The sequence below is a fragment of the Garra rufa genome, chromosome 12 (assembly GCF_049309525.1).
Source record: "Garra rufa chromosome 12, GarRuf1.0, whole genome shotgun sequence".
Lineage (NCBI taxonomy): Eukaryota > Metazoa > Chordata > Actinopteri > Cypriniformes > Cyprinidae > Garra > Garra rufa.
In genome coordinates, this window is record NC_133372.1 from 18343872 (window position 1) to 18362145 (window position 18274).

An 18274-nucleotide genomic window follows, 5' to 3' on the forward strand; every position below is an offset into this window, starting at 1 on the left:
CATAGATGCTCTTCTGAATATTATTAATTTGTCATTAGGGTATGTCCCAAAAACTTTCAAGCTGGCTGTTACTAAGATTTTTATAAAAAAAAAAACAACAACATGCAGTATGTTTGTTTGGACACAATTAAAATGCTGTGGTTGTCTCTAATTTTAAATTGCTACAGAGAGTTTAACCTGTAATACAGCAAGTAAACATCTTTTACATGTACTAATATTTTTATTCTTGTGTCTTGTTTAAAATAATAAAAAAATACTTTAAAATCATTTTTGCTTACAAAAAAATAGGAATTAATGAGAGATCACAAGGTGCACTTGAGTGCCTTTTCCAATTTAGTGACCAAACTCTGGAACAGTCTTTCTAGCAGTTTTTCTTCTTAAATCTACATTAAAGACCCATGACTTTAACCTGGCATACACATTACACACTACCACCTTTCCATAATTCAAATCTGAAGGACAAAGAAAGGATTGTTAAGGTTCGTTCACACCAAAAACGATAACTATAACTATAAAGATAAAGTTTTAAAAATCGTTTCGAATTTAAGAGAATAGCGGAGTTCACACCACAACTATAACGGAAACGATACAGGGCAACGATATCATTGGAATCACTTTCAGAACAATTTTTTTTAACGCTGATGAACGATAAAACACTGACAGCTAATCAGACTTCATTTAAATTTAAAGGGCTTGTGCATTTGCAATTGGCAACATTGTACAGAAGAAAACAGACATTGCATAGCAAACAGAGTAACATAAAACATAAAATTACCTCAGGAATTCAGCGCTAGTTTGAACAACATTGTTCTGCCTCCTTTGAAGGTACAGTAGAAAAAAGTCTGTATTGTTTTTATTTTCACTACATTGACTCATTGACTACATTAGAGATCAGATAGTTTACGCTTGATTCACTGTTTAGATGCCTTTGAAATGCACATGCTGAAGACATCTACCAGTTAAAGTCTTGTAAATGCAACAAAAACACACAGTTATCGTTCATGTGTGGAGGTGCAAATATAGTTTTTGTTGTATTTATAGTTAACATTATTGTGCTTGGTGTGAACAGGCCTTTAGGCTGCATAAATTAGGTCAACCAGAAATGGGAACACTTTCGATAACACCCAGTGTACTTGTTACATTGTAAGTAGAATGGAATGGAACAAATTGGAAAAGTCCTCTGTATGTTTGTGCCAATCATGTTTTGCAAGACTGCCTCACAAACGAGGGTCAGTTCAATGCTGGATTTTTTTCACAAGGGTTGATTCTGAAAAAGGGATCAATACCAATGATTCATGCGCAAACATCAGTTCCAGACAAAGTATCACAGCACTCTTCTTCTTTCCTTTTCCTTTTCTTTATTTATTTGTCATTGTCACAAGTACAACGAAATTTAAAGTTGTTCTCCAATCAGTGCATCATTCATTCAATCCAGTCATAACCTAATTGTAACAGTAATTGTGCACATTATTTCTTAGCAGCATTGAGAATGGTTATTGCGGTTGGGTAAAAACTGTTTTTGAGTCTGTTTGTCCTTGCATTAATTTGTCTGTACCGCCTGCCAGAAGGCAACAGTTCAAACAGGTGGTGGGGCCAGGGTGTGAGGTGTTGTTACATGTATCCTTGTCTGCCTTGGTTTTGCACTGTTTATGTTTTGGTTTCTCCCTCTGTCTTCCCCCGTCTGTTTGTGATCATTTGGTTTAGTCCTTGTTTAATCATTATCTGTTTCACCTGTGTCTCATGATTAGTTTGCCTTTATAAGTCTGTCTTTGAGTTCTAGTCCTTTGTCGGTCATTTCATTTACCATACGTGTGTGGATGTTTCTGCTTATGTTCCTGAAAAGTCTAATTAAAGTATTTATCATTTGATACTACGTTTTCCGTCTCGTCTACCAGCACGGTCCGTAACAGAATGACCGACCTAAAAGTGAGTGCTGAGGAGCGGCTGTGGAGTTTGCGGCAGGGTGGTCGGGAGTTGGAGAGGTATGTGGCTGATTTTGCCGAGCTGTATCATCAGATGAGCTGGCCCGACGCCTCAATCAGCATCATGTTTCTGTTGGGGCTGGACAAGGACACTCTCCATAGCGATATATCTGTGCATGATCTTCCGTTTGTAGAATTTGTCAACGTCATTCTTCTTTTAAACGGCTCTAACTTCGAGCTTGCCGAAATTGGTCCTGATCCTTGTCCAGTCCCCTCAGATGCACGTCGCGTCGCGCCAGCTCATCCAAAGCCGGCGGTCTCCACGTGCCTCGCCAACTGCTCAGACCATCTGCCGCGTCCCGAACGCCCTGTCCCACTCCTAAGCTCCGTGGTCTCCCTCAGCACTATCCCGCTGGTCGCAACGTCCAAGTCTGGACGCAAGATGGCTGCCGTCACGCCGGTGTCTACACGCAAGATGGCCACCGCCACAACAGCATCTAACCCCAAGATGGCCGCAGCTACGCCAGCACTTACACTCAAAATGGCTGCGGCGCCCAAATCTGCACGCAAGATGGCTGCAATGCCCGAATCTGCACGCAAGATGGCTGCAGTGCCCAAGTCTGCACGTAAAATGGCTGCAACGCCCAAATCTGCACGCAAGATGGCTGCAACGCCCGAGTCAGTATGTAAGATGGCTGCAACGCCCGAGTCAGTATGCAAGATGGCTGCAACGCCCGAGTCAGTATGCAAGATGGCTGTAACGTCCGAGTCAGTATGTAAGATGGCTGCAACGCCTGAGTCAGTATGCAAGATGGCTGCTACGCCAGTGTCAGCATGCAAGATGGCTTCTGTTCCTGTTTTCCCGGCCGAGATGGCCGCTGTTTCTGAGTTCCAGGCCGAGATGGCGGCTGTTCCTGATTTCCCGGCCAAGATGGCCTCCGTTCCTGATTTCCCGGCCGAGATGGCCGCTGTTCCTGTTTTCCGTGCCGAGATGGCCGCTGTTCCTGAGTTCCAGGCTGAGATGGCTGCAGTTCCTGAGTTCCCGGCCAAGATGGCCGATGTTCCTGAGTTCCCGGCCAGGATGGCCGCTGTTCCTAAGTTCCCGGCTAAGAGGGCCTCTGTTCCTGATTTCCCGGCCAAGATGGCCGCCGTTCCTGATTTCCCGGCCAAGATGGCCGCCGTTCCTGATTTCCCGGCCAAGACGGCCACCATTCCTGAATTTCCGGCCGAGATGGCCTCCATTCCTGAGTTCCTGGCCGAGATGGCCTTCGTATCTGAGTTCCCGGCCAAGGAGGATATTATGGATCTGATGGACATGGCGATTCCTCAGGAGTTCACAGCGCCTATTCTCTCTCCCAAGTCTCCACTGGTTCCGCCCAGCCTTCCTGAGCCTCCGCTGGTTCCGCCCAGCCTTCCTGAGCCTCCACTGGTTCCGCCCAGCCTTCCTGAGCCTACGCTGGTTCCGCCCAGCCTTCCTGATCCTCCGCTGGTCCTGTCCAGCCTTCTTGAACTTCCGCTGGTTCCGCCCAGCCTTCCAGTGACTGCGCCACCAGAGCGCCCTACAGTGACTGCGCCGCCAGAGCGCCCTCCAGTAACTGCGCCGCCAGAGCGCCCTCCAGTGACCGCTCGCCCAGAGCTAGCTCCTTCAGTGTCTCCGCTGGAGACGCCCAGCCCTCCTGAATCTCCGCTGGGGTCGTCCAGCCGTCCAGAGCCCGCTCCTCAAGAGCGCCCTCCAGAGCCCGCTCCTCCAGAGCGCCCTCCAGAGCCCGCTCCTCCAGAGCGCCCTCCAGAGCCCGCTCCTCCAGAGCGCCCTCCAGAGCCCGCTCCTCCAGAGCGCGCTCCTCCAGAGCGCCCCCCTGTGTCCGAGCTCCCTCCTGAGCGCCCTCCAGAGCCGGCGTCACCTCCAGCATGCTTTCCCGTGGTTCCCTGGGCAGGCTACGCCCTGGATTTCCCCAAGAAAATTTGGGGGGGGGGGGGGGCTACCCCTCTGATCCGCCATGGCCGCCGGGACTGTCTGTCTGGCCGCGGCCTCCTGACCCACCATGGCCGCCGGGACTGTCTGTCCGGCCATGGCCTCCTGACCCACCAAGGCCACGTGAACTGTCTGTCCGGCCGTGGCCTCTTGACCCGCCACGGCCACGTGTACTGCCTGTCCGGCCATGGCCTCCTGACCCTCCATGGACAAGTGAACTGTTGATCCGGCCATGGCCTCCTGATTCCCCTAACCTGCCTTGTCTCCCTGATCCACCCTGGAGGCTCTTCCCTGTGTATGTCATCCTGGTCCCGTATCAGCCTCCAGGGCGCCTGCCCTCCCTCCCCGGTAGAATTGTCACGGCGCGGGACGCGCCTACCGGGAGGGGGGAGTAATGTTACATGTATCCTTGTCTGCCTTGGTTTTGCACTGTTTATGTTTTGGTTTCTCCCTCTGTCTTCCCCCGTCTGTTTGTGATCATTTGGTTTAGTCCTTGTTTAATCATTATCTGTTTCACCTGTCTCATGATTAGTTTGCCTTTATAAGTCTGTCTTTGAGTTCTAGTCCTTTGTCGGTCATTTCATTTACCATACGTGTGTGGATGTTTCTGCTTATGTTCCTGAAAAGTCTAATTAAAGTATTTATCATTTGATACTACGTTTTCCGTCTCGTCTACCAGCACGGTCCGTAACAACTGTACAGCTAAGGTACCAGATACATATACAGTATGTTTTCTACTGTGGCACGGTAGAAGCACATCAGAAGTCTCTGTGTGATATTATTCTTCCTGAGTGTTCTCAGGAAGTACAGTCTCTGCTGGGCCTTCTTCAGCAGTTCAGCGGTGTTCCCACTCCAGGCTAGGTTGTCTTCGATGTGGACACCCAGGAAGCGGAAGTCAGCCACCCTCTCCACACAGTCCACGTTGATAATTAATGGTGGGATGTCCGTTTTCTTTCTCCTGTAATCTATTATGAGTTCTTTGATTTTTGATGTATTAAGGAGGAGGTTGTTATTTGTACACCATATCGACAGTTGCTTTACCTCGTTTCTGTAAGCAGACTCATCTCCCCCCGCGACGAGCCCCACCACTGTAGTGTCGTCTGCAAACTTCACAATGGTGTTGCTGTGATGGACGAGGGTGCAATCGTGTGTGTGTAGAGGGAGTAGAGCAGGGGACTAACCACACAGCCCTGAGGTGATCCGGTACTGAGGCTTATGGCCGTTGATGTATGACGGCCCACCCTGACTCTCTGTCTGCGGTCGGCGAGGAAGCTGCTGATCCACATGCAAATGGTCTGTGGCAGCCCCAGGTCTTCCAGCTTGACTACCAGTTTGTGTGGGATGATGGTGTTAAATGCAGAGCTGTAATCCACGCTGTAGTCTCACATAGCATCCCTGCTGCTCCAGGTGTAAAAGGGCAGCATGGAGTGCTGTGACCATGGCATCCTCTGTGGATCGGTTCTCTCTGTAAGCAAACTGGTAAAGGTCAAGGCTACGGGGCAGAGCTGCTATGATGTGTCTACGGAGTTTCTCAAAGCACTTCACCACCACTGGGGCGAGTGCCACTGGTCTGTAGTCATTGAGGCTGGATATACAAGGCTTTTTGGGCAAGGGGACTATGGTGGAGGACTTTAGGCAGGGTGGGACAGTGGACTGGGCGAGTGATTGGTTGAAAATCTTTGTAAAGATTCCAGCCAGCTGATCAGCACAGTCCTTTAACACTCGTCCCGGGATTCCATCAGGGCCGACCGCTTTCCTCGGGTTGACAGCCCGCAGTGTGCACCTCGCCTCATGCTCCTCCAGAGAGAGGATCATGCTGCTGTGGGCCTGGTGGGGCTGTGCTGTCTCCGGTGCAGTGGCCTCAAAGCGGGCAAAGAAGATGTTTAGCTCCTCTGCCAGCGCGAGGTCACCCTCGGCGGGTCCGATGTTGGTCCTGTAGTTGGTGAGGTGCAGGATTCCCTGCCACACCTGCCGGCTGTTGTTGCTGCCTAAATGGTCCTCAATCCTCCACCTATAGTCTGCTTTGGCCTCTCTGATGGCTCTCTTTAGGTTTGCTCGGGCTGTGTTGTATTGTTCTCTGTTGCTGGACTTAAAGGCGGTGTTCCTCTCTAAGTAGCTGCTGGACCTTCTGGGTCATCCATGGTTTTTGGTTGGGGTATATCCGGATGCGTTTTTTCACTGTGACAGTGTCTATGCAGTTCTTAATGTAGCATAATACACTGTCTGTGAATATTTCCAGGTCCTGATGCTCAAAGACCTTCCAGTTGGTCCTGTCAAAACAGTCCTGCAGCTGCTGGGAGGCACCCTCCGGCCATGTTGCAACGGTCTTTGTGATGGTAGGTACGGTCCTTTTGAGGGGGCATATGATGGAATTAAAAGCATAGACAGATGGTCCGACTGGCCCAGGTGTGGTAGTGGTTTAGCCCTGTAGCCCAATTTGATGCTGGAGTAAACTTTGTCCAGAGTGTTCACACCCCTAGTGGCGCATTTAACATGCTGGTGGAATTTAGGAAGTGCTGCCTTTAATTCTGCATGATTAAAGTCCCCTGCTATGACCTTTACAGCATCAGGGTGCAGGCTTTGCAAGTTGCTGATTATAGGATGTAACAGACCAATGGCAGAGTCCAATGGTTTGAATGGCTGCCTCCGTAGCCTAGCTAATGGGCCAGCCCTGCAGCCTTTCTTTTGCCTCCTCTCTCTCCGCTGCCTTCACGCCGCATCAACAATCTGACAGACTACTGCAAACTCTTATAAAAACACGCTTCTTCAGCGAGTGTCCATTATAAAACTTGCTAGACATACACCCATACTGAAATGCTCAAGCAAAAAGCTATCAGAGAGAGCAAATACATGTTTGTTTATTTGTGTAATCGTCTTTACCTCCATTACAATAGTCATCCATCAAAACTTTACTGGTAAGATACTTGTCTGCTTTATTCAGGCCATACAGACTAGTCCTGACTTCAGCTTAAAGATAATTAGCTAACAGAGGTATGTTTGTTCAACCAATCATTTCAAAAGTTAAGATTAAGTATGATAATGATAGTATGTTAGTGCTAGCCCTCCTGGAACACATAGAGAATGCATTGCAGTCCCTTAAGTTCGAAAAAAATAAATAAAATCTTTATATGGAAGTCTAAGAGAACACTCGGGACAATCCTCAGCCAGAGCAAAACTGCCCAAAAAGAGGCGGTACTCCACATAATGTGACTTGACTCTGGAGAATACATACAAAGGTAGAACTGTGACAGGCAGCATAACACTGTGGTTGAATGTAACTGAAATGTGTTGAATGTGGTTGAAAAAGAAATCCCCTACCTTTCACACTTTGGTAGTGTCTCCCTATTGCCCTAATTGAGAAAACACCTCTGTTTAAGTACGTCAAAATTCACGCTTGAAAATAAGGAAAACTTATTAGATTGTAAATACATAGATAATTTTTATATTTCAATACCAATCTGAAGGAAATGGTGGTTTTACAGAGGGGATGCTTTTTGTCAATTTTTACAACATGAGAAAGCCATCCCCCCTCAATTCGACAACTTTTTTGTCACTGTTGATGGCCTTGTGGGGAGTCTGTCGGCATATGGCACAGTTGGGCTTTCTGGGTGTCCAAAGTACCAATCACACCTCATGGACCTTCACCGATCCTGTCCCTCTCTTTCTCACTCACCCGTTTCCTATCAAATCTCTATTGTCCTAACAAGAAAAATGCAAAAACTTGGGACAGCCAAAATGAAGTGATCAACAGATGCACCCTGTCTTCCCTCATAAACTTGTTCTGTGCCCATAGTAGAACATGCTTTGCTAATCTCCACAGGGAGCAAAATGTTTGAAACAGTCTCATATGAAGCTTTAAAACGTAGCTGGTCAAAAAAAAAAAAAATGCAACTTCATTAATCTATGGTGTGCTTTATGAGGAAAAAAAAAAAATGTAGACCACTTAGCCCAAAATACCAAGATCACCATTTAGCCTAAAAATCCTGAGATGTGATTTTTGGTCCACACTGAGTATTACACTTTGTTTTGCTATTATTGGAGCCACTTCATAAGGTAGGGTGATGACATGTAATAAAAAAATAATTTATAAATCCATACCCGCAAAAATAGTATTTAATGCTTTAATTAAAAAGTAATATTTTATTTAAATATTAATACTTTGTTAAAACTAATTTCAGTTGTAATCATAGATTTGCATATATTGACTTTTAATAAATCTGGTACATATTAGACTTAGATTAATTTCAGAAGCATTATCTTTGCGTACCTCCATAGAGTTCTCATTTAAAAGAAAGTTGAGTTAAAAGAACCATTAAATTGTAATGCATTGAACTGACTAAACAGTCAAAAAAAGTCATAAAAGCTCCTCTTACATGGTTATGAAACATTACATTTCCTGCAAAAGTAATTACTTTGTGACATAAACTGTTGATACAATATTAACTGTCCATTATCAAACAATGTGACCTTGTCTCATTTTAAAGACAATCTGTACATTATGTCAATGCACACATGAATAAATAGTGTTTACCTTGTCTCTGTAGTAGTTCTCCATGGCCTCAATCTCATCTTTGTATTTGCGGTAATTCTCCTGACGCAGTTCTTTAGTATATGCACGCTGCTCTCTCAGATGGGCCTTCTGTAGTTCCAAACCTTCTTCAAAGATCTGCTTGAGCTTCTGAATAAACACACAAAATTTCAGTTGTATGGTTGTATTCCCTGTGCGTTTTGGTGTAAAATGTGGAATACAAAATATAATTTTAAGCATATGACATTTGTGCATTTCATACAAAGGTTCAGTGTTCTGGGTGAATGTTTTTTTTCTACAAATCGGTCAAACTGGTCTATGCAGATTTGAACAATTTCTCTGAATGACTACAGAAAACAACCCCTGATTCACAACATTTCCAAATGCAGAAAAATACATGCAGCTTAGGTTTGCGGTGTTCACAACTGGGGCCTAATTAAGAAAGTAGGTTACGTCAAAACTCTGAGTATTTTAACCCTGAAATGTGGAAAACTTTGGGTTTTCCATTTCAGAATGGGAGGTTTGTCAATACCGAGAAAGCAGGGTAAATCAAGCCCAGTTCTGAAAGAGAGGTAACTTATACTCAGAATCAGAGACCTAACATGGTCAGGAGCAGGTTTTCTTCAATAAACCCAAAGTTTCTTTTGGTCTACTCCCCCTTTTTAAAGTGCAAGCAATGTTTAAATACCTCATTCATTCACACTGCAAAAATGTTTTTCATACTGAGTATTTTGGAGTCTAAATTAAGAGCATTTTACTTAAAATATGAAAAATAATCTTAATGCAATGGAAATAAGATCATTTTCTTACCCCATTGGCAGATAATTTGGCAGAACAATAATACTGAGTATTATATATAAGTGAGAAAAGTAAGATTTTTTTTACAGTGCAGGAGCATTCATTTATTGCACATATTTTCATCATACAGTCAAAGTGACAAAGACGGCATGTAATTTTATACATAGGATTATTTATTTTTATATATAGGATAATTTTGCCATAATTACATGAATATTTCTTTAAGCTGTACCATTTTAAATGGTAGTTTTCTATGTAACATGGGGGACGCAGAGCACATTGGTATGGCTGCTGTATGCAGAGCGGTAAAGAAAATGTGCCTCGCTCTCATGCTCTTTCTGAGAATTTGTGTGTAGTTTCCTGAGCACATAAATTAAGCTAATTACTGTATGGAATGAAAGGATGCCAGATGGAAGGGTAGTTTGAGATATATGCTGTAAACAGCTGTTAAATTTATTTGGTCACCAACACAAAAGCAGCATTTATTCTTTTTTCTGCAATATTCTTCCAATACTGTAGCCATCTCCTCTTCATCTTATTACTTATTATTTTGCCTTCTTGCTGTTGGTTGAGTAGTAATTTCATTACTCTAAGACATGTAACAGTTTAGAGAACATTTAATTATGTGAAAAGAGCATTAGACTACATGGAAAAAGCTGCTGCACATTGAAATAGACACTGAATTATATATTTATTATGTATATTTATTGTCAAATGTTTGTAAAGTCATGTAGCCTACAACCATGAAACTTTTAAGCTTAAAGCTTAACATGATTGAATTGTTTAGCAGTTTTTCTTTTCTTTTGGGTAACATAAAATTTTCAAAACTTTGAAATCATAACAGTGATTAAGAATTAAAGTTACATATTGACTCGGAAGGATTCAGACGTTTATTTGTCTGGTACTGTTGCCATGGTGAATCATAATTTTGGAGCTCCACTGACCATGGCTTTTCATAGTGCAATAAACTCAGAGTCAACCTATTTGGAGTGGATTGAACAAACTCAGTTCAGCTGTTCTGAAACCAAAAACGTCTTGGTTACGTATGGTAACCCTCGTTCCCTGATGGAGGGAACAGAGACATTGTGTCGAATGTATGACACTAGAGGTCTCTCTTGAGAGCCCAAACACCTCTGCTGCTTTGAGAAAATGCTGAACTTTTTCTGAACTAAAGACGTAATCGCCCTGAGGAAGGGGGAGAAAGTTATGGCAAGCTCTACACCATGCCAGTCCCCTGAGGAATGGATGATAGGAGCGCCAGCTCTAAGAACCGAGTCCTGTGGGCCGGTAAGGAGCCACTAGAAGGAGCTGTTCTTTTTGCACAGAGTTTGTGCTATGAGGCCTGGGCCGGCTGTGTGCCAGTGTATCTGTGCTGAGGTACCTCGGTCAGACCGTACCAAAACTGGCAGTGGGTGGATACCAGCAAGGCAGGCAGAATTATCTGAGCCTGACCGTAACTCCAAAACAGCTGGATCATCAGGGGGTAATATCCCTTTGCCCCAAAGCAAAGTCTGCAGTGAGAGCACACTGGCTACACGATAGAGCTCTTTCGAACTGTAGGTGGCATGTAGAGACCTGAGTTTGTGCTGATTCCAAGTAAGAGATGGCAGTTAGTTGTGACATGCGAACTGGGTGGACACCATCATGGTGGTTGATGTACAATACCGACGCTGTGTTGTCTTGTCCGGACCAACACATGCTTGCCCTGAACCCAAGGTCGGAACCTTCTCAGGGCCAAGAACACTGTCAACAACTCAAGACAATAGTATGTCAGTGCAGCCGAGGGCCTGAACAGACCCCTGAGGCTGCATGCCCACTGCAAGCCCTGAACGAGAGTCTAGGGTGATCCCTCCGGGAGGCAGCGCTCCGCAGGCAAATGCATCGCAAAGCACCAATCCACCCGGGAGAACCCCAAAAACCCCCTCGCTGGACCCCCATTGAGGGAGATGAGGGAGGAGAAGCTGGTATATCATGTTTCAGCTGAAAAAAGGCCTACCACAATTTTGTCAGCATTTCACTCATTCAATACGGCTGCCATTTTGAGTGTCTGAGTGTTTTTTTAGGGGGCTTCAAACAGGAATCAAGCCATACTGAGACTATTAACCCTGTCTGAAAGCCTGATCGGGAGATGCAAGAAACAAGTGATTTACAGTGGTATGCGAAAGTTTGGGAATCCCTTGTAGAATCTGTGAAAAGTGAATAATTTTAACAAAATAAGAGAGATCATACAAAATGCATGTTATTTTTTATTTAGTACTGTTCTGAGTAAGATATTTTACATCAAAGATGTTTACATATAGTCCACAATACAAAATAATAGCTGAAATTATTAAAATAACCCCCTGCAAAAGTTTGAGAAACCTTAGTTTTTATTACTGTGTGTGGTTACCTGGATGATCTACGATTGTTTTTTTTGTTTAGTGATGGTTGTTCACGAGTCTCTTGTTTGTTCTGAACAGTTAAACTGAGCACTGTTCTTCCGAAAAAATCCTTCAGGTCCTGCAGATTTATAGTAATAACATTTATTGCAACCGCTCCATTGCAGAGCCTTTAAAAAACTCCTCTAACGGCTCTGCTCCATCGTTAGTTCTAACTGGTGGCGCTGTGCGCAAAGTGATTTTCCCTTTTCACTTCCTGTGAAGTGATGTATTGATATTCCCCTATTCCCTATGTAGTTCGCAGTGCTCTTCGAACTGAACATGTTTGCTCCCTTCAGATTGGAATCTCACTAAAGATGCAAAGTCCACACAGAGAACAATATATAAAACTTTGGTAACACTTTACAAAACAGTTTAATTTAATAACATGAACTATATTAGTTAACATTACCAATAATGATACAGCATTTATTAATGTTAATTAATATTAAGTTCACAATATACAAATACATTAAAATTTAAAGTATCTGTTAACATTAGTTAATGTACCATGTGTGAATTAACATGAATATGAATATTTTTATTAACTAACATTAAAAAAGATTAATAAATGCTCTAAAATATCTGTCACAAGGACGGACTGAGACGTGCGGATCCATTTGCAGCATTTTATTCAGGCAAACAAACACAAAGGGGCAGGCAGAAATCGTAGTCAAAAAACATGCAGAAAGGTCGGGGCTGGCAGCGAGAATCAAACACGGGAGGGAGTCCAGGAATCACACACACGGGAAAACAAACACGGGAAGAAACGCTCGGAATTACGACCATGAGGAACGATAAGACTTCGCAAAGAAGCTGTGTGTGTGAGTGGCATATAAGCTGTCCGTGTGATGAGCTGCAGGTGTGTGTGTGTGTGAATGAGCTGCAGGTGTGAGCAGTGATCAGTGCAGTGAGAAACAGGGAGCAGGTGAATGCAGTGATTAGTGCAGTGGCTTGTGGGGAATGAAGTCCATGATGTGTAGTGCAAGAGTTAATGACAGGACGACTCAATTGGTGACAGTTTATGTTATGTGATAAAGAGCAGAAAGAGAAGCGCTGGAAGTCCTAGGCTAAAGACCTACTATAGGTAGGCACCAAAATCCTGTGAGGGTTGCCTTCATTGTGTAGAGGAAGTGAATCAATGAGACAGAGTGCAAACTTGCCAGGTTGATCCTTGTGTTGAGGAAGTGTATCAGGGAATATTAAGTTGTGTTTTTAAGTGTATTTAAGAGTTGAATAAGATCTGTGTTTATTGTTAAGTGGGCCTTGAGGATAGCAATAAATGTGAAGCAGATAAAGTAAAGTGAAAACAAAGAAAGTCCTATGGATACCGCTCTTTTATAGAGGTCTGCACGGATAGGCAAATAAAGTCCTATGGATACCGCTCTTTTATAGAGGTCTGCACGGATAGGCAAATAAAGTCCTATGGATACCGCTCTGTAGAGGAGTTGGGAAGTTACAGAGGGCTGCACGGGTAGGCAAAAAATCCTGCAGGGTACTGCTTTTTTACTGTTTGAAGAAAAGTTTCAGTGAAAGAGCGAGTAGAACTGACAGGTCACTCAAGAGGAGTGTAGAGTAGTCTGTGTGTGTGTGTGTGTGTGTGTGTGTGTGTGTGTGTGTGCGTGTGTGTTAAGGTCTGTGTCTGCGTGATTGTAAGGTCTGAGGGATTGCAGCTGTGTGAGATAATAAACTCTGTATCTTGTGAACGGTGACTGCGTGACCCTCCTGTGTTACACAGAGAGAACGTAGTTAGTGTTTCGCTTGAGAAAAGTAAGTGAGCCCTGTAAAATAAAGGGACATAGTTTAAATATATAAGAGCCCTATTATTAAAGGGACATTATTTAAAGTCTGAGTGTGCATGAGCCCTGTTGATGATAAAGGGACACGAGAATAAAGGGATTGGTATGAATATTACTTGTTTAAAATTATTTAGGGAGGGTTAAAAAGGCTGAGAGGTAAAATTTTGTATCAAGAAAAAGTTGCTGATATTGCCGTTTGGTATTATTTAAATATAAACTGTTTAAATCATCATTCAGAGAATCTATGGTGAATTGATTATTTAACATTTTCATAAATATATTTAAAAGGGAAAACATTTGTAAATTTGAGTCTTGAGTGGGAAGCAATTAAAAGATAAAGGCTTTCTGTACCAAACAATTATGGCAGCAACACCCGAAGACCTTTTGAGTTCAAAGTATCCCTTGGGTAAAGAACTTATAAATAAACTCTCTAAAAAAAATGGCAGAAGAGAACAAAGAAGATGGTGACACAATGGCCTACAGGTGGGACTTCCAATTTGGCACTGTGTGAGGAAATGGAAACTTTGATAAAAATTATAAAACCACAGGTATGGGTCAAAAACAAAAGAAAAGAGAAGAAAAAAGAGAAAGAGAAATAGAAGTGTTAGCACTCTTCAAAAAAGAAGGAGAGAACTTACTGAAAAATAAAAAAATCCATAAAAGGGGGAACCAGATGTGCGTACCCCTTCTGGACCAACACTAGTGTGGTCGGATTGCAGAGAGAGCCTTAATAATAGGGACTAATAGATAATAATAAATAAAGAAAATGTTGGTTTAAAAATTATAATAGAAGTAGACTTTGCAAAGTATTATAGTAAGAGATTAATTAAAATAAGATTTATTATTTAATGATGTATCTTAATAGATGAATAAATAAGATTGCACGTGCTTAAGAACTTAATATTTTATATCTGAGATGGCTAAAATTTGTATCTCGTTATCCCTGGGAGACAGTATGGAAGTTAATCCATTAAATGGTTCCAGAGATTTGGGGTATCTAAAAGATAACTTGTGTACTGCAATGTTGAATAAGAACAAGATTGGGTGACCAAGTTACTAGAAATCTGATTTAAAAACCATAGACATTTTGCAATAGAAAAGTAACTTGGAGATTAATATATGTTGGTTGGGAAAAATTAATTCAGCATTACTAGATTATTCTGAACAATCTATGTGAATGTAAAAGAAAAATTAGGATGTAAATCTTTAATTTACAACGCATGCCTTGCTGTTGTAGAAAGAAGGATTATTTTTGTTTATTATATAGATAGAGGTAGCTATTTTCTGCATTTTGCAAAGAAGAAACTGCTTGCTATTTTCGCAATGAAGAACTTGCTTTACTAAAATAGAATAAGGGAACTATTTACTAAGATCCAATTTGATTAATGCAGTCTCTTGAGTGTTCAAATTTCAGATGACTTCTGGAACAATGCCTTGACAAAGGGAAGCAAAGAACTGGAGACTGTCTAACACTGTGATGAAGAAGCAAAGACAAGGCTGCAGAAAGAAGAAAAGGGAGGGGCTGATGGACTTTCAACCCCCCTCCTGAAAGAGGAACGCACACTCCTGTATGGAGAAAGGCTGACTTATAGCAGGAAAAGGTGAATCTTTCACTTGAGACTTTTCCTGAGGATGAAGAGAACATCCGGAAATGCAAAACTCTGGCAGGATCAAGCAAAAGCCAGACTGAGGAGAAACAACAGAGACCATACAACCCAACATCAGGCCATCACAGACTGCGACCCAGTACAACAGCTAACTGACTGATGATCTACACAGAAGAACTTCCATCACATGCACAGTTGCTGCATATCTAAAGATCACTATAGAGACTGCTTCAAATTTGGTTAATTAATTTAATAACTTAATATTGGTTGTACACTGGTCTCACAGCAGTTCTTTGAATTCTGTGTCTTAACTAACATTCTTAATCTGCTTTTCATTAGGTACCAGTCCAGCCTTATGTCTTAAAGAAAAAGGAATTTTGATAGACAGAAGTGGGTGCAAGACTCACCAATCAGATAAAAATGGAGCTGGATTTGGCATAGAGAGGGGTATTTCATTAACCTGCTAGGGAAATATACAACTTAATTATCGATAACAATGCTGAGCTTATATGGAAAAAAAAAAACGGGGCCAGACAAGATGTCTAATAGGAAAAATAGGGCTGATAAAATAAAAAGTTGGTCACTCCATTTTGTTTAAGGGACATTTTGGGGCTAGATTGAAAAACAATAAATAAAATAATAATAACTACAAAGTTCCAAAATCATGAAAATCACAAAGGCTATCAATACTGGGGGAAATGAGATAGAAATGTTGATATCCATGGATCCTAGATTATGCAGAGATCTCTTATGCTCTTTTCAAAGAAGCTCATGAGCAATAACAAAATTATATAACAACATTTTAAAGTAGACAAAATGTGAAAAATCATTCAGTTCACGATGTGCTGAGGTTGCACAAAAATAAGAATTGGTTTTAGCCAAATAGGGGGGTGTATGAATGGATGTGAACAAGTATGAATGATGGTGAGCAATGGTGTGATGTAGAGCGAAAGATCTGTCTGACGAGACACTGGAGCATATCAACTATTTTGCCAAAACAGCTGTATGCAAATATTGAAATGTGGGCCCACAGGGCAAATTATGCCCAGTAAAATAATGACCATGGATGAATTTGGTCAAGTTTCCTGGTCAGCACCTAGGTTATTGTTGTGGCAAGGAAAGAAAATCAATGCCACACATGCGCAGCGTATTACGTGGGAAGGCAAAGCAAGTAAAGCTTGCTCTGTCCACCCCACAGCTAACTTTCTTTTCAGCCTATCATGATAGAGCTGATTCTGTGTCAAAATGAAAAATATTGTTTTTGTAACTGTTAACATTAATAAAGTGGGTTGAGTGTTTTCCAGGTTGAAAGGCCTATGCTACTGAGCAAGATAGGCCTAAGAAAGTATCCAATGGTAGTAGGACAATGATAGTTGTATAACAAAGTGAAAACTGAATTTGCGAAATTGTTGAGAATAAATTGGAAATTAATCAAAACTAGTAACAATGCAATTAATGTAATATAAATCACAATCTTTAGTATAAAAGGGGGTATTAACCCAGCTCATTATATTGATAGCAATGAATATGAGAGCCCAGGGGCCAGGACAGCCCTTAACCCACATGAAGTTTCCACAGGTCACACAAATAATGATGACTGGCCAGATGGAAAATGAGCATGCAATGATATCACTAACAAAAATCTCTGAAGATCTCCATTTACAGGCAACAGCAGTTCCATAAAGGCCAGGGAAAGGTTTGCCTCACCAGCGAGTGAGCACGTATTATCTCAAAGGAGAATCTTACAGCAGCAACATGGTTGCAGAGTGACACCTGGATCCAAATCTCCCACCTTAAAATCTACAACCAGCGTCAACAACCCTACACTGCATGAAGTGAGGGTTCAGGGCGTGCTAGCAACGATCCTCCCTTGCCAACGAAGGAAAGACCATTGCAACGGCTTGCAAAGAGTCACCCTGGTGAAGATGGATTTATCAATAGAATTGCTAATGAAATTATCAAGATACATTGGAGCAGATGTAGGCCAACAAATGGAAATGAGGAAGTGGGAAAAGAATGAAACTTGGAACAGACAATGAAAGAGAATGCAAGAAGAGAAGACAAAGACAGAGAATGTGAGAAGGAAAGACAAAGACAGAGAATGATGCAGACATGTAAAATTGTGTCATGAAAGAACTTTTAATAGTATAAGGATTAGAGAGACAGGATCTTTTTACTTCTTCCCTGAAGTCAAGTATATGTGGAGGAGAAAAGTTTTGGTCCTGCAGCACCGCCAGAGTGCTTTTCCATAATCTGGTCATTGGTAATAAAGCATTGTGACCTACCTTAGTCACCAGATAGTGATACCGAATTATGAAGCTGCACTCTAAGTAAAGACATGAAAAGGTGAGACTTAATAAGTCTCAAAGGGGGAAGGTTGAAGATTTTTATTGGTCAAACTGGAGAAAATCAGACAACATGCCTTGCATGTTGAGAAGCTGCTTGAAGAGAGAGGAAGAAGAGGACAAGGGCGACAATGAACAGTAAAGTGATTGAACAGTAAAGTGATTGACCAGCTGCCCCATGCCAAGAGGGACGTCTGGCTGACCTACAGATCTGGCCATTTAAAATGCGCGCGGGAAGTAAAGTGGTCTCGCGTGACGCCGGTGTATTCCAAGGGAACACGGAAAATACAATGACATAGGAAAGACATGATCAGTAGGGGGCAGTCATGTAAAGCACTGGACTGGAGCAGGCTGAAAACATTGCTGCAAACTAAAAGGTACGGTAACCTGGAGGGGACACCTTCGGTTCACTTATGTTTGTCGTGGCCACACAAATGAATTCGTAGGAACGTCATATTACTTTTTGTCATTGCCATGAGATATTAATTCCTGGGAACGTCATATTATGTCGTGGCCACAAGATCATTTTGTCGAGGTAACGACATCCTTATGTTTAATGCATAAACAAACCTGCGTGACCATAACCCAGGATTATCAGAGATAGGTTTGTTAATATTTTTTATTTTGAGTTAAGAAATGATTATATTAATTGTTATAGAAATTAATGCAATATTAAGTTATATATTAACAATAGGCAATGCTGTATATGCGAATGTCTGTGCGCAATGTAGACAGCATTCAAAAGTTTATCCTGAATAAATATTACATAAAGTAGCCTACTTCAAATTAAATAGCCCTGCAAGAAACATTTTATGCATCCTAAAGTCTTATCCATTAATTGATCCTCTTTTTTTCTGTAATAAATTTATTATTCGTTTATATTCAT

The 18274-nt window shown here is 42.2% G+C and overlaps 1 protein-coding gene across 1 annotated transcript in view; it reads right to left on the minus strand.

The window, feature by feature from the left end:
• Nucleotides 1-18274, minus strand: part of LOC141346629 (centrosomal protein of 95 kDa-like) — a 79834-nt gene that overhangs the window by 17673 nt on the left and 43887 nt on the right. The window contains exon 9 of the mRNA XM_073851560.1: nt 8426-8572. Within this exon, the coding sequence (XP_073707661.1) occupies nt 8426-8572 (147 nt within the window). The remainder of the gene's footprint in view (nt 1-8425; nt 8573-18274) is intronic.